General features: G+C 46.8%; 1 protein-coding gene across 1 annotated transcript in view; it reads left to right on the top strand.

Moving 5' to 3' along the window:
- The first annotated feature begins 8,783 nt into the window (after nt 1-8,783).
- HPRT1 (hypoxanthine phosphoribosyltransferase 1) overlaps nt 8,784-25,430 on the top strand; it is a 46,402-nt gene continuing 29,755 nt past the window's right edge. The window contains exons 1-2 of the mRNA XM_060270016.1: nt 8,784-9,007; nt 24,425-24,531. Coding sequence (XP_060125999.1) covers nt 8,969-9,007; nt 24,425-24,531 — 146 coding nt within the window. The 5' untranslated portion in view covers nt 8,784-8,968. The remainder of the gene's footprint in view (nt 9,008-24,424; nt 24,532-25,430) is intronic.

The raw sequence follows: 25,430 nt of genomic DNA, 5'->3' as shown, positions 1-25,430 counted from the left end.
GAACTTCTTCAGCAACACTAAAAGTAGCTAAAAGCGAGTCTTTCTATTCCCACCACCAAAAAGCAAGCAAAGGATCGCAGCGCTTCCAGATGGCACATCCATATTTTTTTTTGTGTTTGCCCTCTGCAGTGGTTATATGAGGGTAATGGGAAAATCTATATTCAACATGTTTGGGATAGCATTGTTTATCAGAGAACTAAGTAGGATAGCCATATATTAATCATACAAAAAGGAACTGCAGCAAAATGTTGTAGTGTGGAGTGTGCTCCAGGATACCCTGTCCTGTTCCTCTTCCACATTGACTATCAGTCAATGTTCCACACCCACTGAGCATGTTGCGTCCTCGCTGGGCTGCTTCTCGCCTCATTTCCTTCCCACCCCTAAATATTTTTAGCAGTTTTGCAGGACTGGTGGGTGGATGTGCGTGTGTGGGTGTGTTCCCCTTTCACTTGATGTCTTTCACTTCTGCAGAATATGGCAAATATGATTTATACAGAGCCTGTAGGAGGGGGGACAATGTGGCTTTTAAATTTGCTCTTCCGCAGCAGAGGATAACGTACTGGACGAAAGCCCCACTCGGCCCTCCTAGATCATTGTTGTTGTTGTTTAGTCGTTTAGTCGTGTCCGACTCTTCGTGACCCCATGGACCAGAGCACGCCAGGCACTCCTGTCTCCCACTGCTTCCCGCAGTTTGGTCAAACTCATGTTCGTAGCTTCGAGAACACTGTCCAACCATCTCGTCCTCTGTCGTCCCCTTCTCCTAGTGCCCTCCATCTTTCCCCAACATCAGGGTCTTTTCCAGGGTGTCTTCTCTTCCCATGAGGTGGCCAAAGTATTGGAGCCTCAGCTTCACGATCTGTCCTTCCAGTGAGCACTCAGGGCTGATTTCCTTAAGAATAGATAGGTTTGATCTTCTTGCAGTCCATGGGACTCTCAAGAGTCTCCTCCAGAGATTTCTCAGGAGACAGATGAGGTGATCAGGCACTCCCATTTCTTTAAGAACCTGCCATAGTTTGCTGTGGTCGACACAGTCAAAGGCTTTTGCATAGTCAATGAAGCAGAAGTAGACGTTTTTCTGGAACTCTCTAGCTTTCTCCATAATCCAGCGCATGTTTGCTATTTGGTCTCTGGTTCCTCAGCCCTTTCGAAATCCAGCTTGCACTTCTGGGAGTTCTCGGTCCACATACTGCCTAAGCCTGCCTTGTAGAATTTTAAGCATAACCTTGCTAGCGTGTGAAATGAGCGCAATTGTGCGGTAGTTGGAGCATTCTTTGGCACTGCCTTTGTCCATGGAGTTGGGATACTGGAGTGGCTTGCCAGTTCCTTCTCCAGGTGGATCACGTTTAGTCAAAACTCTCCACTATGACCTGTCCATCTTGGGTGGCCCTGCATGGCATAGCTCATAGCTTCTCGGAGTTATTCAAGCCCCTTCGCCACGACAAGGCATTGATCCATGAAGCGGCTCCTAGATCATACCATGTGCCTATTCAGAGCAGCATCCTGTTATCCACAGTGGTCCATGAGGTGCTTGTCCTGATGTGCCCCACAGGTTGAAATCTTAAGGGGAGAACTATGTATGGCACCCTGAGCTACTTGGAGGAAAGGTGGGATAAAATTGCCTGGTATAACTGGTAGTGACCCCCGAGAAACTCAGGTGCTGACCCTACTGGTCCTGCCATTTCTTGCAGATTATTCATCCTACTAGTGGGAAATGTTGCAAATAAATCGTGTTACAGACCCTCCCACTTCACCTTACCGGTTACACGTGAAATTTGGTTGCCAGTATTTAATTGAGTCAGCAAAATAATCGAATCTAAGCTCCACTTCCCACTTTCTGGTTGCTTTGTTGGGGTGGGTGGTTAAATTATCATCATTCTGCCACACAGCAGTTTAAAAGACCTCTTGATTCTGGGAGTATTTGATAGGGTAGCACTCCAAAAGCAGAAACAATTGTTCAAGTTACAGGAAACTAGCTTAAAAGCGTGAGATTTACTCAAACGATCTTTTAACATTAGTGCTGTAATCACTGGGATTTCAGGCTGAATGTGGGACATAGCAACTCATAAAAGCTGAAATATTGGCCAGTGCCAGTGCTTGTTAATTTCAGAAAAGCATTATTATTTTTTTAATGTAGGTGTCAAAGGACAAACTGGATACCCCACAGGTAGAATACCACGAGTCCAATGCAGAGGATCCCCTTGAGGGGTTTGCTGGACTGATACCCAAGGAACAACCTCAAGACACATCACGTCAGAAGAGGAGGTGGACTCCCAGGCCTTGACAGCTCCAGTGCCCGAAGCTTTAAGTTATGGCTGGAGAGCGACAGCAACACATGCATCCATGGAGCCTGGAGTCAGTGGGATACTGATAACGTAAGAGAGCATATACTCCTTTTGTTTTTGCTTTTGATTGCAGTGATTTTATAATCACTGCACCCTGCAATGAAATCTAACAGAACGACGGGCAATAGGCAGTAACCCAAACACGAAGAAATTTTAACCATTGTACTTTGCCTCAGGAAGCAAAAGGTCTTGAACTGGTGCTGAAAGGAGTGGGAGGAAGTAGAATCATAGAATCTTTCCCATTGAAAGTAATGGAAAGTGGATTAATCCGTTCCAGACGGGTCCGCGGAGTACTCAACCTGAAGCGTATTTAACCCGAAGCATGGGTGTAATTGGTTCCGGAAGTCTGTTCATAAATTAAAGCATTCATAAAATGAAGCGAACTTTCCCATTGAAAGTGAATTAATCCGTTCCAGATGGGTGCGCAGCGTTCGTAAACCGAAAATTTGTAAACCGAGGTTCCACTGTATTTACAATGCAATGTTTCAAATGCAATTACTAACATAGTCCCGTAAGTAGGATGGCCGCTTGGTGACCCTGGTGGAACGCCGAGGGCCAGTACCAGTGTCCAGGTGGTTGGCCGATTCCTGCTGAGACTGTGGCGCCACCGATGGTGGAAGCTGTAGTGTTTAAGGTATATGGTTTGTTTTACACCTATATACACCTGGAGCTACATGAAGAAGAAGAGAGTTCATTTGTTGTTGTTGTTGTTTAGTCGTTTAGTCGTGTCCGACTCTTCATGACCCCATGGACCAGAGCACGCCAGGCACTCCTGTCTTCCACTGCCTCCCGCAGTTTGGTCAAACTCATGTTCGTAGCTTCGAGAACACTGTCCAACCATCTCATCCTCTGGTTACAGGTAGGTAGCCGTGTTGGTCTGGATCGAAGTAAAATAAAAAAATTCCTTCAGTAGCACCTTAGAAGTAGCACCTTCAGATACTTAGAAGGTATCTGAAGAAGTGTGCATGCACACGAAAGCTCATACCAATATAAAAACTTAGTTGGTCTTTAAGGTGCTACTGAAGGAATTTTTTTATTTTATCTCATCCTCTGTCGTCCCCTTCTCCTAGTGCCCCCAATCTTTCCCAACATCAGGGTCTTTTCGAAGGATTCTTCTCTTCTCATGAGGTGGCCAAAGTATTGGAGCCTCAGCTTCACGATCTGTCCTTCCAGTGAGCACTCAGGGCTGATTTCCTGAAGAATGGATAGGTTTGATCTTCTTGCAGTCCATGGGACTCTCAAGAGTCTCCTCCAGCACCATAATTCAAAAGCATCAATTCTTCAGCGATCAGCCTTCTTTATGGTCCAGCTCTCACTTCCATACGTCACTACTGGGTAAACCATAGCTTTAACTATACGGACCTTTGTCGGCAAGGTGATGTCTCTGCTTTTTAGGATGCTGTCTAGGTTTGTCATTGCTTTTCTCCCAAGAAGCAGGCGTCTTTTAATTTCGTGACTGCTGTCACCATCTGCAGTGATCAAGGAGCCCAAGAAAGTAAAATCTCTCACTGCCTCCATTTCTTCCCCTTCTATTTGCCAGGAGGTGATGGGACCAGTGGCCATGATCTTGGTTTTTTGGATGTTGAGCTTCAGACCATATTTTGCGCTCTCCTCTTTCACCCTCATTAAAAGGTTCTTTAATTCCTCCTTACTTTCTGCCATCAAGGTTGTGTCATCTGCATATCTGAGGTTAGAGACCAACTAAGTTTGTCATTGGTATGAGCTTTTGTGTGCATGCACACTTCTTCAGATACACAAGCTTAAAACCACGGAGAGACCAGGTCAAAGAGACGTGGCAGGGACTACCAACTAGCTGGCTGGCAGGGCATCGCAAACCCCAGCTACCAGTTTATTATCAGGAATTGCATAGCTCTGTGCCTGTTATGCAAGAAATGCCTGGCGATCAGCACAATTGTTAATGCAGGGGGGGAAAGGGTTGTCAAGTGATTGTGATGTCAGGTGATTGACAGGTGGGCAGGCCCACTCACTGGTCAAACCTGGCCTGTAGAGTGGGTAGGGAAGATAAGGCTACGATCCCCGATGGTTGGATCTAGTTTCCCAGTCCTGCAGTAGAAGGTAGATTCAGATGGGAGTACCGGTACCCTGTTTCTCCGAAAATAAGACGTAGCCATAAAATAAGCCATAGCAGGATTTTTAAGCTTTCAAGAAATATAAGCCATACCCTGAAAATAAGACATAGAATCATAGAATTGGAAGAGACCACGAGGGCCATCCAGTCCAACCCCCTGCCAAGCAGGAAATACCATCAAAGCATTCTTGACATATGGCTGTCAAGCCTCTGCTTAAAGACCTCCAAAGAAGGAGACTCCACCACACTCCTTGGCAGCAAATTCCACTGTTGAACAGCTCTTACTGTCAGGACATAGTGATAGGCGCAGCAACAATGCCGGCCGCAGCATGAGGAGGAGGAAAAAATAAGACATCCCCTGAAAATAAGCCATAGTGTGTGTGTTTTTCAGGAAAAATAAATATAATACAGCATCTTATTTTCGGAGAAACACGGTAGTAGCAGCTGTCCTTCCTCACCAAAGTTCAACTGGGAGGTGAATGGGCAATCAGGAAAGATCAGAACAATCATCCTTCTGAGCTGGGTTGGTCATTCTTCTGCCATAGTTCTGTACTAAACTATTGAGAACACTGTGTAACAGCATTTTTTATTTTTTAAAGAAGCTTGTACCTATGAGTGGAGGAAACCGGTCTTCTGCCAGCACAACCTTCTGTGGCTTGAGTCCCATGGGAACTGGTGGCGTGAGTTGTACACAATGCTACTATTTTCTTTGCGTGTGCTCATTTGGACTTATTTTGGCAGAGCAAATATAGATTGCAAGGTCTCCTCGGGTGGAGAGAGCAGGCAGTCTTCCTTGCTCAAGTGCTTGCATCTATAATGAGCAAAGTAACAGGACTGAATCAAAGAGGGAATCCTGGCATTGAAAGTATCTGTGGCCACTTAAACCCAAGGGGAGGTTGCCCCAGATTATAATATACAGACCTTGTCAGCAAACTTTGTTTTTCTACAGGAAGTAAAACATTCCAGACACTCAGATTAAGGAAGCCTTATAGTGGTCTGTTTCCTGCATGCCTTCAAGCAGCCTTCCCCAGCCAGGTGCCCTCCAGATGTTTTGGACTACGGTTCCCATCAATTGCAACCAGCACAGCTGGATGATGCCAGGGCTGATGGGAGTGCGGCTATACTAGCTGGGGCTAAAAATCAGGGCTATGCACCCACTCCAGCTGTTCAGGCTACTAACTGGTTGTATTTTATTATTACATGTCATAAAGCCACTCAAGGTTGGGGAAAACTGAAGACTGGAACACAAATCCCTGACTTATAATTAAAACATTGCAAAAGGACAGGGAAACCTTTAACATCTTGTCCTTTCCCCATCCTCTTCTATTTCCTGCCAGTAGATTCGGCTCCCCGCTCTGCAGCATGCCAGATGCAATTTAAAATTTTATATTGCTCTCCTCCAGATTCCTGTTGAGTGTGTTTTCAACTGATATGCAAGTAGTGTACAGCTGCTATATCAATATTGCCCTGGAAAAAATAGCACAGGCTTCCTCCTTTCTTGAACGGTTGCTAAGGGGATCTTCAGTTACAAGGTTGCACTGACATCTCTGGTATTGATAAGGGCTTTTTTTTTAATACCAAAGAATGCAAAACACAATTAAAAGCTGCTTTTGCTTAACCACTGTAGTAATTAGATAAGCAGTCAGTCAGGAGGTGGGTAGGGAGGGAGAGCTTATCTAGTACAGTAATGAACGGAGCATTCCTCTTGTGTTCCAATGAGGGGGAGCAGCTCTCTAATATGAACTGGAACACAAACATGAAAGCCTGTAGGTTGTTTGAAGAACCAAAAACATGTTTCCAAAAGATACAAAGCCTTGTGCAAGAGCAGTGGTGGTGGTGGTGGGGAGTATCCTGTATAGTTCTTCCAGCAGGGAGAAAGATTGTTTTCTGCTGCTCCAGAGAAGCGGATACGGAGCAATGGATTCAAACTCCAAGAAAGAAGATTCCACCTCAACATGAGGAAGAACTTCCTGACAGTAAGAGCTGTTCGGCAGTGGAATTTGCTACCAAGGAGTGTGGTGGAGTCTCCTTCTTTGGAGGTCTTTAAGCAGAGGCTTGACAGGCGTATGTCAAGAATGCTTTGATGGTGTTTCCTGCTTGGCAGGGGGTTGGACTGGATGGCCCTTGTGGTCTCTTCCAACTCTATGATTCTATGATTCTAAGTTTTTAAGAAGTGCATACTTCTGAATCCATCACCAGGTGATACAATTGTGTGTCGGGGGGGGGGGGCTGCCCTTTCTGTTTTGTTTCTCTTAAGCATCTCAAGTATAGCCAAGGGCCTTTTTAAAAGAAAAGCGTGTATTTTGTGCTTACTTTGTGACAGCATTATTATTATTATTATTATTTATTAAATTTGTATACTGCATTTCATCCCTAGTTCTTTTTTTATTTTACTTTATTTTATTGCGTTTAAAAAATTTATTTTTCCAATACGTAGGAATACAAAATACAAAAACTTTCCAACCGAAATACAGAATCAACTTATAAAATACATCAAACTCATCCCTAGTTCTCAGGGCAGTTGTTCACAACATAAAAACACAAGGATACAGGATGTTTTAGTCAGTCAAAGGCCTGGTTGAAGAGGAATATTTTCACTGGTGCCTAAAGGTGTATAATGAAGGCACCAGGTAAGCATCCCTGGGGAGAGAATCCCACAAATGGGAATCTTCAAGAAAGAAGATTCCACCTAAACATTAGGAAGAACTTCCTGACAGTGAGAGCTGTTCGGCAGTGGAATTTGCTACCAAGGAGTGTGGTTGAGTCTCCTTCTTTGGAGGTCTTTAAGCAGAGGCTTGACAGCCATATGTCAATAATGCTTTGATGGTGTTTCCTGCTTGGCAGGGGGTTGGACTGGATGGCCCTTGTGGTCTCTTCCAACTCTATGATTCTATGATTCTATGAAATGGGGAGCCACTGCAGAAAAGACCTGTTCTCCTGTTGCCACCCAAGAGGTTGCCAGAGCATAAACACTGGACGTTAGGCTGTCCCTGTCCCTGTCCAGGGGGGAAGCTGGTCCAGCAGCCGAAGATGATGGAAGGCACTCTGTGTCACTTAAGCCACCTGAGCTCAAATGACAGCAGAGAAGGACCCCCCCCCCAAACTACCAACTAGTAAGCATAGAGTACTGGCACCTGGTGCCATTCTGTGTTGAGACCGTTAGATATGAGTACTGGCACTTCTTTTTTCTTTTTAATCAAAAAATAAAGCACTGCATATAGTTATCAAGGCTCCAATGCTAGAATCATAGAATCATAGAGTTGGAAGAGACCACAAGGGCCATCCAGTCCAACCCCCTGCCAAGCAGGAATCTTCTTTCTTGAAGTTTGAATCCATTGCTCCGTGTCCGCTTCTCTGGAGCAGCAGAAAACAACCTTTCTCCCTCCTCCATATGACATCCTTTCATATATTTGAACATGGCTATCATATCACCCCTTAACCTTCTCTTCTCCAGGCTAAACATACCCAGCTCCCTAAGCCGGAGACACCACCACACTTCTTGGCAGCAAATCCCACTGCCGAACAGCTCTTACTGTCAGGAAGTTCTTCCTCATGTTGAGGTGGAATCTTCTTCCTTTGGTTGCCCTCCTCTGGATATAAAAGAACAACAGCGCCCATAGATGCACACACAGTTTGTGTGTGAAAGAGAGAGAGAGAGAGAGGAGGGAAACTGAACACCCCCCCCCCCCGTCTAAAAACAAGGGCCGTCCCCACTCCCCACCCCAAATAATTCATAGTAAATAGTAAAATCAGAGGATATACTAATAAAAAAATCCCACCCAAACTGGGGAAAGTTTGGGGAATACATGAAGGGACAATGCCCCAAGGGGTTTATTTTAGTACCCCGTCTTGAGCCATATTTTATATTTCTCTTTATGTTTCCCTTTATGGGGGTGACAGGGCTTGTTTCTCGTCAGGCCTTGAGGCGACGACGGCGTCCCCCCCCCCACCATAGCTGCCAAGTTCTCCCTTTTTTTAAAGGGAAATTCCCTCATGCTGAATAGGCTTCCTCGCGAGAAAAGGGAAAACTTGGCAGCTATGACAAACTGTGTGTGCTTCATCTATATGGGCGCTGTTGTTCCTTTATATCTATTTATATGTGGCGGGAAAGGGGGGCGTTGTTTCCCCTCGCCTTCTGTGGAGACATGGGGGTGACATCTTGTGAGGCCTTGAGGCGACGACGGCGACGGTGTCCCCCCCCCCCGACCATAGCTGCCAAGTTCTCCCTTTTTTTGAGGGAAATTCCCTCATGCTGAATAGGCTTCCTCGCGAGAAAAGGGAAAACTTGGCAGCTATGAGGCGACGACGGCCCCCACCCCTCCCTCAGTGGCGGCGGCGGCGGCCATGTTGCCCGCCCCTCACGAGCAGCGCTGGGCTGGGCTGAGGCGGTTGCTGCCGGCCCGCCCGGGCGCCGCTCCTTCTTCTTCCCTCTCCCTCCTCTCTTCTCTCCGCCTCTGCCCCCTCCGGAGCCGGCGGGACGTCCCTCTGCACCGCCGCCGACCGAGGAGAGCCTCGCCGGCCGGCCTCCCACACCCCCATGGCCGGGCCCAGCGGTCCCCTCCGCGCCTGCATCGTGGTGAGGGGCCGGGAGGGGAGGGGACGGGGGGGGCTGCGGACACAGCCCCACATGAGGCGGGGTGGGTGGGGGTGGGGCGGCGACCATCAAACCCCGTGCGGGGGGGGGCGGCATTGGGGCTTTCTCCCCTCCCCCGCTGGGGTGGGGGGGCCCATAATGGGGGAGGGAGGTGGCTGGAAGGCCTGAGGGTCCGCTTAGAGGGGTGGGGTGGGGGGGCGACCATCAAACCCCGTGCGGGGGGCATCGGGGCTTTCTCCCCTCCCTCCCCCGCCAAGGGGGGGAAGCTGGGGTGGGGTGGGGGCATAATGGGGGAGGGAGGGGCTGCTTAGAGGGGGGTGGGGTGGGGGGAGGCCTGAGAGTCCGCTTAGAGGGGGGGCGGCGACCATCAAACCCCGTGCGGGGGGGGGCGGCATCGGGGCTTTCTCCCCTCCCTCCCCCGCCAAGGGGGGAAGCTGGGGTGGGGGGGCCATAATGTGGGAGGGAGGGGGCTGCTTAGAGGGGGGTGGGGGTGGGGGGAGGCCTGAGGGTCCGCTTAGAGGGGGGTGGGGGGTGGGGGGAGGCCTGAGGGTCCGCTTAGAGGGGGGGAGGCCTGAGGGTCCGCTTAGAGGGGGGGGAGGCCTGAGGGTCCGCTTAGAGGGGGGTGTGGGTGGGGGGAGGCCTGAGGGTCCGCTTAGAGGGGGTGGGGGTGGGGGGAGGCCTGAGGGTCCGCTTAGAGGGGGTGGGGGTGGGGGGAGGCCTGAGGGTCCGCTTAGAGGGGGGGTGGGGGTGGGAGGCCCTTGCGGACCTCCAGCTCCCCCGCATTTCTCCCCCCCCCACATAAACATGCCACCCCCCAAATGATTGCGATGGTTTGCATATATGATTTCATAAAATTCATCGTATGCCGATTGATGCCCCCCCCCAAAAAAGAGAAAAACACATTCAAATATATAAAAGGATGTCATATGGAGGAGCGAGAAAGGTTGTTTTCTGCTGCTCCAGAGAAGCGGACACGGAGCAATGGATTCAAACTTCAAGAAAGAAGATTCCACCTAAACATTAGGAAGAACTTCCTGACAGTAAGAGCTGTTCGGCAGTGGGATTTGCTGCCAAGAAGTGTGGTGGAGTCTCCGGCTTAGGGAGCTGGGTATGTTTAGCCTGGAGAAGAGAAGGTTAAGGGGTGATATGATAGCCATGTTCAAATATATAAAAGGATGTCATATGGAGGAGGGAGAAAGATTGTTTTCTGCTGCTCCAGAGAAGCGGACACGGAGCAATGGATTCAAACTTCAAGAAAGAAGATTCCACCTCAACGTTAGGAAGAACTTCCTGACAGTAAGAGCTGTTCGGCAGTGGGATTTGCTGCCAAGGAGTGTGGTGGAGTCTCCTCCTTTGGAGGTCTTTAAGCAGAGGCTTGACAGGCGTATGTCAAGAATGCTTTGATGGCGTTTCCTGCTCGGCAGGGGGTTGGACTGGATGGCCCTTGTGGTCTCTTCCAACTCTATGATTCTATGATTTTAAAGCAGGGGTCCCCAAACTAAGGCTCGGGGGCCGGATGCGGCCCAATCGCCTTCTAAATCCGGCCCGCGGACGGTCCGGGAATCAGCATGTTTTTACATGAGTAGAATGTCCTTTTATTTAAAATGCACCTCTGGGTTATTTGTGGGGCATAGGAATTCATTCATTTTTTTTTTTCAAAATATAGTCCGGCCCCCCACAAGGTCTGAGGGACAGTGGACCGGCCCCCTGCTGAAAAAGTTTGCTGGCCCCTGTTTTAAAGCCTCAGATCGGTTGACGAAATGTGATAAAACCGTAAAATCGGGGGGGAGGGGATGATTGCGATGCATTATAATATCAGTGTTTCCCAACCTTGTGGCTCCAGATGTTTTGGGACTCCAACTCCCATCATCCCTAGCTAGCAAGACCAGTGGTCAGGAATGATGGGAATTGTAGTCCGAAAACAGCTGGAGGCACAAGGTTGGGAAACACTGCATTATAATGGACAAGAAGTTTAAAACACTCAAACAGATAAAAGAGGCACGCCGCCAGCATTTCTAAGAATCTGGCAATATTAATTCCAAGTTTTGTTCAGGGGCAGTTGGCTGGCATAAGGAGGAAGCCTTTGGGAGGGGAGAGGCAGGGCAGGCGAAGGAGCACCCAGTTGGTTGTGTGGCTGAATGTGGGGAGGCTGCTGTGGGCCAGGGTCAGCCCTCCTCCCCACACCCCTACTTTTTGAATACTGTATATGAAATGTATGAAAGGATGTCATATGGAGGAGGGAGAAAGGTTGTTTTCTGCTGCTCCAGAGAAGCGGACACGGAGCAATGGATTCAAACTTCAAGAAAGAATATTCAGACCTAAACATTAGGAAGAACTTCCTGACAGTAAGAGCTGTTCGGCAGTGGGATTTGCTGCCAAGGAGTGTGGTGGAGTCTCCATCTGTCAAGAATGCTTTGATGGTGTTTCCTGCTTGGCAGGGGGTTGGACTGGATGGCCCTTGTGGTCTCTTCCAACTCTATGATTCTATGATTCTAAGAGGAGGGTGAAAGATTGTTTTCTGCTGCTCCAGAGAAAAAAAGGTTTTTAAAGGGGGGAAATGATGTTACTGATAAGGGACATAAGGCTTAACTTGTACAGGCACTCATGACCCTGGCCATAATCTGTATTTCTAATATACTATAGCTGATTTTTTGAGGTGTAAGAGAACAATAAAGAATCAGGTTTCTGGGCATGTTCAGAATGCCTTCATCTCAAGTTATGCCTTTTGCATCGAACCATTACAATAATTGATCTGTTTGCATACGGATGTCGCTAGAGTTATCTATAAAGTATGCAACTATCTTTTGTCTTCTTAAAATTCAGCCCCACTGAATTCAGTAGGACCTACTTCTGCATTGACACGGTTAGATTGTGCTGTATAACCTATTAAACTCAGTGGCGCTGACTTCCTAGTAAATGTGCACAGGACTGTGCTCACAAAGCACATGTGAAGATGAGTAATTTCCTGCTCAAGGAGTCTAGTTCTGAAATATGGTTCTTGTGTGTCCTCGACTTCGTTAGCTTGAGCTAGCCATATTTGGGCTTGATGCAAATAAAAAAGGACTCCAGCTGATTTCTGTAACTGAACATGTGGGCACTATTGAGAGTTGGAAAAGACAACACCATCAGTTTGAACATTTTTCATTAAATTAACTCAATGCTTCCTTACTTACTTACTTACATACTTACTAAGAAAGTGGATTTTGAATTTCAGTATTTCTCATTTCAGGATGGTTATTCTTTCTTTCTGCAATATTTATATACAGTATACAACTATATACAATACTTATACCTATGTATTGTATATAATAATAATAATAATAATAATAATAATAATAATAATAATAATAATTTATTATTTATACCCCGCCTATCTGGCCGGGTTCCCCCAGCCACTCCAACAAAACACTAAAATACAGAAATCCATCAAACATTAAAAGCTTCCCTAAACAGGGCTGCCTTGAGATGCCTTCTAAAGGTCTGGTAATTGTTGTTCTCTTTGACCTCTAGTGGGAGGGCATTCCGCAGGGCGGGCGCCACCACCGAGAAGGCCCTCTGCCTGGTTCCCTGTAACTTGGCTTCTCGTAGCGAGGGAACCGCCAGAAGGCCCTCGGCGCTGGACCTCAGTGTCCGGGCAGAACGATGGGGGTGGAGACGCTCCTTCAGGTATACCGGACCGAGGCCGTTATATTATAGATAGATCTATATTTTATATATAGATAGATATAATATATCTATCTACTGTATGTATAAACTGTAAACTAGGCATAGAATCATAGAGTTGGAAGAGACCACAAGGGCCATCCAGTCCAACCCCCTGCCAAGCAGGAAACACCATCAAAGCATTCTTGACATATGCCTGTCAAGCCTCTGCTTAAAGACCTCCAAGGAAGGAGACTCCACCACACTCATTGGCAGCAAATTACACTGCCGAACAGCTCTTACTGTCAGGAAGTTCTTCCTAATGTTTAGGTGGAATCTTCTTTCTTGAAGTTTGAATCCATTGCTCCGTGTCCGCTTCTCTGGAGCATGTGGGTGTGTTTCCACTTTTCACCAAAACCGCTTGACCGATTCAGGTGAAATCTTGACACAGCATCACACGCAAATGCCTGAAGGCTATAGGAAAGTTTGCTCAGACAGATGTCACATCTCGGCCAGGTAAAACTGCTACGGGTACCACTGCCTAATCCCTACTTCTTGAATGGAAGGGCTACAAAAGTCTGGATCGATCAGTCGCTGCTTAACACGGGTCAAGTTCCATGCGAGGAGCTCGGCTCCCTGATATACTGCAGAGCTTAAGGCAAGGAGGCAAGTTGGGAGGTGGCTTAAACGCAAATGAATGAAAATTCCAGTGGAATGCAATTGAACACTGGCGAGTGATCAAGGAGGCAGCGGTGAAACCACTCTGCCAAGAAACAGAACATTACTTCTGCTGCTCCAGAGAAGCGGACACGGAGCAATGGATTCAAACTTCAAGAAAGAAGATTCCACCTAAACATTAGGAAGAACTTCCTGACAGTAAGAGCTGTTCGGCAGTGGGATTTGCTACCAAGGAGTGTGGTGGAGTCTCCTTCTTTGGAGGTCTTTAAGCAGAGGCTTGACAGCCATATGTCAAGAATGCTTTGATGGTGTTTCCTGCTTGGCAGGGGGTTGGACTGGATGGCCCTTGTGGTCTCTTCCAACTCTATGATTCTATGATTCTTTTTGTCTATGCTCTGGTAACCTCTAGGTTTGATTGCCGCAATGCATTATATGTGAGGCTTTCTCTGAAGACGGTTCGGAAACTTGGTGCAGAATTCAGTGGCCACGTTGCTCGCCGGGGCAAGCCGTTTGAGCGTATTACACCGATCCTGGCCCGGCTGCACCAGTTGCCAATTATTTTCCAGGCTCTGTTAAAAGTCATAGAATCCTAGAGTTGGAAGAGACCCCAAGGGCCATCCAGTCCAACCCCCTGCCAAGCAGGAAACACCATCAAAGCATTCTTGACATATGGCTGTCAAGACCTCCAAAGAAGGAGACTCCACCACACTCCTTGGTAGCAAATTCCCCTGCCGAACAGCTCTTGCTGTCAGGAAGTTCTTCCTAATGTTGAGGTGGAATCTTCTTTCTTGAAGTTTGAATCCATTGCTTCGTGTCCTCTTCTCTGGAGCAGCAGAAAACAATCTTTCTCCCTCCTCCATATGACATCCTTTCATATATTTGAACATGGCTATCATATGCCCCCTTAACCTTCTCTTCTCCAGGCTAAACATACCCAGCTCCCTAAGCCGTTCCTCATAAGGCATTGTTTCCAGGCCTTTGACCATTTTGGTTGCCCTCTTCTGGACACGTTCCAGCTTGTCAGTATCCTTCTTGAACTGTGGTGCCCAGAACTGGACACCAGTGCTGGGTTTTGACTCAGAACTGCAATACCTCAAGGACTACCTCTCCCCATATGAGCCCACACCTTTTCTGTGGTGGCTCCTTGTTTGTGGCATTGAAGCAGGCCCGGCTCTAGGTATAGTGCTGGTGGCGTGGGGCGTCAGGGTGCGATCGCTGCGTGGCGAAGCCGCACGGAAGCCATGCGCGCTGCGAGGGCGGGGGCGCCGGAGCGATCTCAGCGCCAGGGTGTGCAACCTGCTTGAGACGGCCCTGCATTTAAGGGAGGCTCCCCTGGCACCTTCACTATGTATCTTTAGGTGCCAGGCAAAAACATTCCTCTTCTCCCTGGGCCTTGGCTAGCTAAGCAACCCACAGCCTTTTAAATGGTTGTTTTTGTTCTTTACTGCGTTATGTATTTGGCCCTTCGCCTGCGATCCTCTGGTGAAGGGCAGTATGGAAATTAAAATAAATTCTCTCATGTAGGCACTGCAAGTAGAGGAACCCAATCTGGGGTCTTCCAGACACCAATAAGGCCCCCTGATAGAACCTCTTTTCTCTGGCAGATGAGCTGAAATGCTCAGTTCAGTGGAAAGATGAGAAAATGTTATTTGAGGAACCTAATAATAAATGCAGAGACGACAGGGTTCTGCACAAGCCTCCTGATCAATTTGAACATTTGCTGTTTATGGATTGCTACAGTATATTTTAGAATCATAGAATCATAGAGTTGGAAGAGACCACAAGGGTCATCCAGTCCAACCCCCTGCCAAGCAGGAAACACCATCAAAGCATTCTTGACATATGGCTGTCAAGCCTCTGCTTAAAGACCTCCAAAGAAGGAGACTCCACCACACTCCTTGGCAGCAAATTCCACTGCAGAACAGCTCTTACTGTCAGGAAGTTCTTCCTAATGTTGAGGTGGAATCTTCTTTCTTGAAGTTTGAATCCATTGCTCCGTGTCCGCTTCTCTGGAGCAGCAGAAAACAATCTTTCTCCCTCCTCCATATGACATCCTTTCATATATTTGAACATGGCTATCATATCACCCCTTAACCTTCTCTTCTCCAGGCTAAACATACCCAGCTCCCTAAGCCGTTCCTCATAAGGCATCGTTTCCAGGCCTTTGACCATTTTGGTTGCCCTCTTCTGGACACGTTCCAGCTTGTCAGTATCCTTCTTGAACTGTGGTGCCCAGAACTGGACACAGTACTCCAGGTGAGGTCTGACCAGAGCAGAATATAGTGGTACTATTACTTCCCTGGATCTAGATTCTATATCAATGCAGCCAAGAATTGCATTGGCTTTTTTAGCTGCTGCATCACACTGCTGACTCATGTCAAGTCTGTGGTCTACCAAGACTCCTAGGTCCTTTTCACATGTACTGCTCTCAAGCCAGGTGTCACCCATCCTGTATTTGTGCCTTTCATTTTTTCTGCCCAAGTGTAGTACCTTACATTTCTCCTTGTTAAAATTCATCCTGTTTGCTTTGGCCCAGTTGTCTAATCTGTTAAGGCCATTTTGAAGTGTGATCCTGTCCTCTGGGGCATTAGCTACCCCTCCCAATTTATTCTAGCCTTTCAGGTGTTTTTTGACTAGAGTGCACCAGTTTGGGGAAGGCCGTTCTGTTCCAAGTGCTACAGTCTCCATGGAACATCAAGACACATTTTCAGCATCTGTTTATCATAAGCTGGGTTCCGTTTCTTTCTGCCATGTGAGTGTTAAATCAGTTGGTTTATGAAGGGGCAAAGTAGCATGTTGTCCCTCTCAAGGCCGTTGCATAAAAGTGCCTCTGGCTTGCTGCTGCAATCAAATTAGTTGTTTCTACCTGCAAAATGTTTCCCGCGAGACTATAATTCACAGCGAGGGATTCTTTCGTTGTATACAATATTGCTGCTTAGTAGCATACAGGACAGCCGAGCCTGGTTGGCAGGGGGTTGGACTGAATGGCCCTTGTGGTCTCTTCCAACTCTATGATTCTATGATTCTATGGTTGGTAGCAGAAGCAATTAAAAAACCACATACACATAATCAGTATGTTGACCTTAGCTTTGATAAGGGGAACATGCACCTCTCCATGCCTTTAAAAGTCGTCAAATGTACCCCTAGGACAAATAGTCACTTACTGCTGTTTGAAACTCAGGTGTTCAGCATTCTCTAACATATTTTAAACATTCCAAACAGTGTTTTGCTTTTGAGATCTCGGGGTTATATTATTTTAAGAGCTGCTTGTAGTGGCTTTTTCTCAAACTTTTGGGTTTCTAAAATAAAATTCCCCCTCCAAAAAAAACCTTCTGTTGTTACTGGGTGTGTTTTTTTTTTAAAAAAAAAAAGCCTCAGAAATGTGGGAACTGAAAGGCTCAGCATAATACCTAATCACAATAATAATATTAATAATAATAATAATAATAATAATATATTATTTATACCCCGCCCATCTGGCTGGGTTCCCCCAGCCACTCTGGGCGGCTTCCAACCAAATATTAAAATACAGAAATCAATCAAACATTAAAAGCTTCCCTAAACAGGGCTGCCTTAAGATGCCTTCTAATACAGTGGTACCTCTACTTACAAATAACTCTACTTACGAATGTTTCTACTTACGAATGGAGCTCCGTCCGCCATCTCGGATGCGGTTTAGATAGGATTTTTTCTACTTGCGAATTTTTAGATAGGGTTGCTTCTACTTAACGAATTTTTGCTCCCAATGCATTCCTATGGGGTTCGACTTACAAATTTTTCCGACTTGCAAATGTGCGTTCGGAACGCATTGAATTCGTAAGTAGAGGTGCCACTGTACTGTGTTGTCCTCCTCAGGGTCCACTCTTTCTCCAAAGCCTCTCCCAGACTCCTTCCTCGCCTGCCACTTGATTCCCGGCTCAACCCTTCCCCACTTTCTCTCCCAGCTCCCTGGTCAAGCGGTGCATTCTGCGCGGTGCCCAGCATTCTCTTGGTGCTAAAGTATGCCTGGAGCAGAATCACGATTCCCAGTTCAAAGATGGGAGGAGATTGCAATTGTCCGCAGTTTTCAACTGGTGCATTCCTCCCAGAGTCAACGAGTCTCTGGGTAGGGTGTAAAGGCTGTGGTGGCAGGTAAACCCATAGACACACATCATTCTGCTTGCCTTCCTGGAGGAGCTGGAAGAGTTGGAAGAGACCACAAGGGCCATCCAGTCCAACCCCCTGCCAAGCAGGAAACACCATCAAAGCATTCTTGACAGATGCCTGTCAAGCCTCTGTTTAAAGACCTCCAAAGAAGGAGACTCCACCACACTCCTTGGCAACAAATCCCACTGCCGAACAGCTCTTACTGTCAGGAAGTTCTTCCTCATGTTGAGGTGGAATCTTCTTTCTTGAAGTTTGAATCCATTGCTCCGTGTCCGCTTCTCTGGAGCATGTGGGTGTGTTTCCACTTTTCACCAAAACCGCTTGACCGATTCAGGTGAAATCTTGACACAGCATCACACGCAAATGCCTGAAGGCTATAGGAAAGTTTGCTCAGACAGATGTCACATCTCCGCCAGGTAAAACTGCTATGGGTACCACTGCCTAATCCCTACTTCTTGAATGGAAGGGCTACAAAAGTCTGGATCGATCAGTTGCTGCTTAACACGGGTCAAGTTCCATGCGAGGAGCTCGGCTCCCTGATATACTGCAGAGCTTAAGGCAAGGAGGCAACCTGGGAGGTGGCTTGAACGCAAATGAATGAAAATTCCAGTGGCATGCAATTGAACACTGGCGAGTGATCAAGGAGGCAGCGGTGAAACCACTCTGCCAAGAAACAGAACATTACTTCTGCTACTCCAGAGAAGCGGACACGGAGCAATGGATTCAAACTTCAAGAAAGAAGATTCCACCTAAACATTAGGAAGAACTTCCTGACAGTAAGAGCTGTTCGGCAGTGGGATTTGCTACCAAGGAGTGTGGTGGAGTCTCCTTCTTTGGAGGTCTTTAAGCAGAGGCTTGACAGCCATATGTCAAGAATGCTTTGATGGTGTTTCCTGCTTGGCAGGGGGTTGGACTGGATGGCCCTTGTGGTCTCTTCCAACTCTATGATTCTATGATTCTTTTTGTCTATGCTCTGGTAACCTCTAGGTTTGATTGCCACAATGCATTATATGTGAGGCTTTCTCTGAAGACGGTTCGGAAACTTGGTGCAGAATTCAGTGGCCACGTTGCTCGCCGGGGCAAGCCGTTTGAGCGTATTACACCGATCCTGGCCCGGCTGCACCAGTTGCCAATTATTTTCCAGGCTCTGTTAAAAGTCATAGAATCCTAGAGTTGGAAGAGACCCCAAGGGCCATCCAGTCCAACCCCCTGCCAAGCAGGAAACACCATCAAAGCATTCTTGACATATGGCTGTCAAGACCTCCAAAGAAGGAGACTCCACCACACTCCTTGGTAGCAAATTCCCCTGCCGAACAGCTCTTGCTGTCAGGAAGTTCTTCCTAATGTTGAGGTGGAATCTTCTTTCTTGAAGTTTGAATCCATTGCTTCGTGTCCTCTTCTCTGGAGCAGCAGAAAACAATCTTTCTCCCTCCTCCATATGACATCCTTTCATATATTTGAACATGGCTATCATATGCCCCCTTAACCTTCTCTTCTCCAGGCTAAACATACCCAGCTCCCTAAGCCGTTCCTCATAAGGCATTGTTTCCAGGCCTTTGACCATTTTGGTTGCCCTCTTCTGGACACGTTCCAGCTTGTCAGTATCCTTCTTGAACTGTGGTGCCCAGAACTGGACACCAGTGCTGGGTTTTGACTCAGAACTGCAATACCTCAAGGACTACCTCTCCCCATATGAGCCCACACCTTTTCTGTGGTGGCTCCTTGTTTGTGGCATTGAAGCAGGCCCGGCTCTAGGTATAGTGCTGGTGGCGTGGGGCGTCAGGGTGCGATCGCTGCGTGGCGAAGCCGCACGGAAGCCATGCGCGCTGCGAGGGCGGGGGCGCCGGAGCGATCTCAGCGCCAGGGTGTGCAACCTGCTTGAGACGGCCCTGCATTTAAGGGAGGCTCCCCTGGCACCTTCACTATGTATCTTTAGGTGCCAGGCAAAAACATTCCTCTTCTCCCTGGGCCTTGGCTAGCTAAGCAACCCACAGCCTTTTAAATGGTTGTTTTTGTTCTTTACTGCGTTATGTATTTGGCCCTTCGCCTGCGATCCTCTGGTGAAGGGCAGTATGGAAATTAAAATAAATTCTCTCATGTAGGCACTGCAAGTAGAGGAACCCAATCTGGGGTCTTCCAGACACCAATAAGGCCCCCTGATAGAACCTCTTTTCTCTGGCAGATGAGCTGAAATGCTCAGTTCAGTGGAAAGATGAGAAAATGTTATTTGAGGAACCTAATAATAAATGCAGAGACGACAGGGTTCTGCACAAGCCTCCTGATCAATTTGAACATTTGCTGTTTATGGATTGCTACAGTATATTTTAGAATCATAGAATCATAGAGTTGGAAGAGACCACAAGGGTCATCCAGTCCAACCCCCTGCCAAGCAGGAAACACCATCAAAGCATTCTTGACATATGGCTGTCAAGCCTCTGCTTAAAGACCTCCAAAGAAGGAGACTCCACCACACTCCTTGGCAGCAAATTCCACTGCAGAACAGCTCTTACTGTCAGGAAGTTCTTCCTAATGTTGAGGTGGAATCTTCTTTCTTGAAGTTTGAATCCATTGCTCCGTGTCCGCTTCTCTGGAGCAGCAGAAAACAATCTTTCTCCCTCCTCCATATGACATCCTTTCATATATTTGAACATGGCTATCATATCACCCCTTAACCTTCTCTTCTCCAGGCTAAACATACCCAGCTCCCTAAGCCGTTCCTCATAAGGCATCGTTTCCAGGCCTTTGACCATTTTGGTTGCCCTCTTCTGGACACGTTCCAGCTTGTCAGTATCCTTCTTGAACTGTGGTGCCCAGAACTGGACACAGTACTCCAGGTGAGGTCTGACCAGAGCAGAATATAGTGGTACTATTACTTCCCTGGATCTAGATTCTATATCAATGCAGCCAAGAATTGCATTGGCTTTTTTAGCTGCTGCATCACACTGCTGACTCATGTCAAGTCTGTGGTCTACCAAGACTCCTAGGTCCTTTTCACATGTACTGCTCTCAAGCCAGGTGTCACCCATCCTGTATTTGTGCCTTTCATTTTTTCTGCCCAAGTGTAGTACCTTACATTTCTCCTTGTTAAAATTCATCCTGTTTGCTTTGGCCCAGTTGTCTAATCTGTTAAGGCCATTTTGAAGTGTGATCCTGTCCTCTGGGGCATTAGCTACCCCTCCCAATTTATTCTAGCCTTTCAGGTGTTTTTTGACTAGAGTGCACCAGTTTGGGGAAGGCCGTTCTGTTCCAAGTGCTACAGTCTCCATGGAACATCAAGACACATTTTCAGCATCTGTTTATCATAAGCTGGGTTCCGTTTCTTTCTGCCATGTGAGTGTTAAATCAGTTGGTTTATGAAGGGGCAAAGTAGCATGTTGTCCCTCTCAAGGCCGTTGCATAAAAGTGCCTCTGGCTTGCTGCTGCAATCAAATTAGTTGTTTCTACCTGCAAAATGTTTCCCGCGAGACTATAATTCACAGCGAGGGATTCTTTCGTTGTATACAATATTGCTGCTTAGTAGCATACAGGACAGCCGAGCCTGGTTGGCAGGGGGTTGGACTGAATGGCCCTTGTGGTCTCTTCCAACTCTATGATTCTATGATTCTATGGTTGGTAGCAGAAGCAATTAAAAAACCACATACACATAATCAGTATGTTGACCTTAGCTTTGATAAGGGGAACATGCACCTCTCCATGCCTTTAAAAGTCGTCAAATGTACCCCTAGGACAAATAGTCACTTACTGCTGTTTGAAACTCAGGTGTTCAGCATTCTCTAACATATTTTAAACATTCCAAACAGTGTTTTGCTTTTGAGATCTCGGGGTTATATTATTTTAAGAGCTGCTTGTAGTGGCTTTTTCTCAAACTTTTGGGTTTCTAAAATAAAATTCCCCCTCCAAAAAAAACCTTCTGTTGTTACTGGGTGTGTTTTTTTTAAAAAAAAAAAAAGCCTCAGAAATGTGGGAACTGAAAGGCTCAGCATAATACCTAATCACAATAATAATATTAATAATAATAATAATAATAATAATATATTATTTATACCCCGCCCATCTGGCTGGGTTCCCCCAGCCACTCTGGGCGGCTTCCAACCAAATATTAAAATACAGAAATCAATCAAACATTAAAAGCTTCCCTAAACAGGGCTGCCTTAAGATGCCTTCTAATACAGTGGTACCTCTACTTACAAATAACTCTACTTACGAATGTTTCTACTTACGAATGGAGCTCCGTCCGCCATCTCGGATGCGGTTTAGATAGGATTTTTTCTACTTGCGAATTTTTAGATAGGGTTGCTTCTACTTAACGAATTTTTGCTCCCAATGCATTCCTATGGGGTTCGACTTACAAATTTTTCCGACTTGCAAATGTGCGTTCGGAACGCATTGAATTCGTAAGTAGAGGTGCCACTGTACTGTGTTGTCCTCCTCAGGGTCCACTCTTTCTCCAAAGCCTCTCCCAGACTCCTTCCTCGCCTGCCACTTGATTCCCGGCTCAACCCTTCCCCACTTTCTCTCCCAGCTCCCTGGTCAAGCGGTGCATTCTGCGCGGTGCCCAGCATTCTCTTGGTGCTAAAGTATGCCTGGAGCAGAATCACGATTCCCAGTTCAAAGATGGGAGGAGATTGCAATTGTCCGCAGTTTTCAACTGGTGCATTCCTCCCAGAGTCAACGAGTCTCTGGGTAGGGTGTAAAGGCTGTGGTGGCAGGTAAACCCATAGACACACATCATTCTGCTTGCCTTCCTGGAGGAGCTGGAAGAGTTGGAAGAGACCACAAGGGCCATCCAGTCCAACCCCCTGCCAAGCAGGAAACACCATCAAAGCATTCTTGACAGATGCCTGTCAAGCCTCTGTTTAAAGACCTCCAAAGAAGGAGACTCCACCACACTCCTTGGCAACAAATCCCACTGCCGAACAGCTCTTACTGTCAGGAAGTTCTTCCTCATGTTGAGGTGGAATCTTCTTTCTTGAAGTTTGAATCCATTGCTCCGTGTCCGCTTCTCTGGAGCATGTGGGTGTGTTTCCACTTTTCACCAAAACCGCTTGACCGATTCAGGTGAAATCTTGACACAGCATCACACGCAAATGCCTGAAGGCTATAGGAAAGTTTGCTCAGACAGATGTCACATCTCCGCCAGGTAAAACTGCTATGGGTACCACTGCCTAATCCCTACTTCTTGAATGGAAGGGCTACAAAAGTCTGGATCGATCAGTTGCTGCTTAACACGGGTCAAGTTCCATGCGAGGAGCTCGGCTCCCTGATATACTGCAGAGCTTAAGGCAAGGAGGCAACCTGGGAGGTGGCTTGAACGCAAATGAATGAAAATTCCAGTGGCATGCAATTGAACACTGGCGAGTGATCAAGGAGGCAGCGGTGAAACCACTCTGCCAAGAAACAGAACATTACTTCTGCTACTCCAGAGAAGCGGACACGGAGCAATGGATTCAAACTTCAAGAAAGAAGATTCCACCTAAACATTAGGAAGAACTTCCTGACAGTAAGAGCTGTTCGGCAGTGGGATTTGCTACCAAGGAGTGTGGTGGAGTCTCCTTCTTTGGAGGTCTTTAAGCAGAGGCTTGACAGCCATATGTCAAGAATGCTTTGATGGTGTTTCCTGCTTGGCAGGGGGTTGGACTGGATGGCCCTTGTGGTCTCTTCCAACTCTATGATTCTATGATTCTTTTTGTCTATGCTCTGGTAACCTCTAGGTTTGATTGCCACAATGCATTATATGTGAGGCTTTCTCTGAAGACGGTTCGGAAACTTGGTGCAGAATTCAGTGGCCACGTTGCTCGCCGGGGCAAGCCGTTTGAGCGTATTACACCGATCCTGGCCCGGCTGCACCAGTTGCCAATTATTTTCCAGGCTCTGTTAAAAGTCATAGAATCCTAGAGTTGGAAGAGACCCCAAGGGCCATCCAGTCCAACCCCCTGCCAAGCAGGAAACACCATCAAAGCATTCTTGACATATGGCTGTCAAGACCTCCAAAGAAGGAGACTCCACCACACTCCTTGGTAGCAAATTCCCCTGCCGAACAGCTCTTACTGTCAGGAAGTTCTTCCTAATGTTTAGGTGGAATCTTCTTTCTTGAAGTTTGAATCCATTGCTCCGTGTCCTCTTCTCTGGAGCAGCAGAAAACAATCTGGAGCAGCAGAAAGCAATCTTTCTCCCTCCTCCATATGACATCCTTTCATATATTGGAACATGGCCATCATATCACCCCTTAGCCTTCTCTTCTCCAGGATTCAAATCAGAAATGGTGCGCCATTGTCCTCTATTGATCCCGCTGACTCTTCCATAGCTCTGGAAGTTCTCATTGCCTTGCCTAGTCCTTAGATGATCTTTTCTCAATATTATTTTTTATTTAACTTTTTCCTTTATAAATGATAACCCATCCCCAACTGCACAAACTATCTGTGCAACAAAATATTTTCCCTTCATCTCAAAGGGCACCAGCTAATTAACAGAATAAAATCCATTCCCCAAGATCATTTTCACAGGAAACACCATAGTTGAAGCCCCCTGGAGCCTCACGTAGGCAAAACATACACTCTGCCAATGGATTATAGCTTTTAATTTTTGTGTAATCCCAGATTATGAGCCTTTTTTTATAAGATTTCTCAAACTTCAAGAAAGAAGATTCCACCTAAACATTAGGAAGAACTTCCTGACAGTAAGAGCTGTTCGGCAGTGGAATTTGCTGCCAAGGAGTGTGGTGGAGTGAGTCTCCTTCTTTGGAGGTCTTTAAGCAGAGGCTTGACAGGCATATGTCAAGAATGCTTTGATGGTGTTTCCTGCTTGGCAGGGGGTTGGACTGGATTGCCCTTGTGGTCTCTTCCAGCTCTATGATTCTATGATTCTAAGATTTGTTCTCTAGGAGGATATGTAACACATTGTACCTGACACCTCACCTTTTCTGTTTCCTTTTAGATTGGAGACGATGAACAAGGATACGACCTAGACTTGTTTTGCATACCAAAACATTATGCGGAAGATTTGGAAAAAGTATATATTCCTCACGGTCTTATTATGGACAGGTTTGTTTTACTCTCGGCAATATTGAAAGAGGATTATTTGCATGCAAGGCTATGCACGTTTGTTTTAAGGAGGTTTCGCTTTATGGTGGCTCTTGCAGCTTGCTTGGAAGCAGTGTCTGGTTTACTGGTCCCAAAGGGTGCTCTTCAATGGCTCCTCCTCATCCTGGAGAGTAGTGACTAGTGGGGTGCCACAGGGTTCTGTCTTGGGCCCAATCTTATTCAACATCTTTATCAATGACTTGGATGATGGGCTTGAGGGCATCCTGAGCAAGTTTGCAGACGACACCAAATTGGGAGGGGTGGCTAATACCCCAGAGGACAGGATCACACTTCAAAATGACCTTAAAAGATTAGACAACTGGGCCAAAGCAAACAAGATGAATTTTAACAGGGAGAAATGTAAGGTACTACACTTGGGCAAAAAAAATGAAAGGCACAAATACAGGATGGGTGACACCTGGCTTGAGAGCAGTACATGTGAAAAGGATCTAGGAGTCTTGGTAGACCACAAACTTGACATGAGTCAGCAGTGTGATGCAGCAGCTAAAAAAGCCAATGTAATTCTGGGCTGCATCAATAGGAGTATAGCATCTAGATCTAGGGAAGTAATAGTACCACTGTATTCTGCTCTGGTCAGACCTCACCTGGAGTACTGTGTCCAGTTCTGGGCACCACAGTTCAAGAAGGATCCTGACAAGGTGGAACGTGTCCAGAAGAGGGCAACCAAAATGGTCAAAGGCCTGGAAACGATGCCTTACGAGGAACGGCTTAGGGAGCTGGGTATGTTTAACCTGGAGAAGAGAAGGTTAAGGGGTGATATGATAGCCATGTTCCAATATATGAAAGGATGTCACATGGAGGAGGGAGAAAGATTGTTTTCTGCTGCTCCAGAGAAGCGG

Source organism: Zootoca vivipara, chromosome W (genome assembly GCF_963506605.1).
Source record: "Zootoca vivipara chromosome W, rZooViv1.1, whole genome shotgun sequence".
In the NCBI taxonomy this organism is placed as follows: Eukaryota; Metazoa; Chordata; class Lepidosauria; order Squamata; family Lacertidae; genus Zootoca; species Zootoca vivipara.
This window is presented reverse-complemented; position numbering and strand designations above follow the sequence as displayed.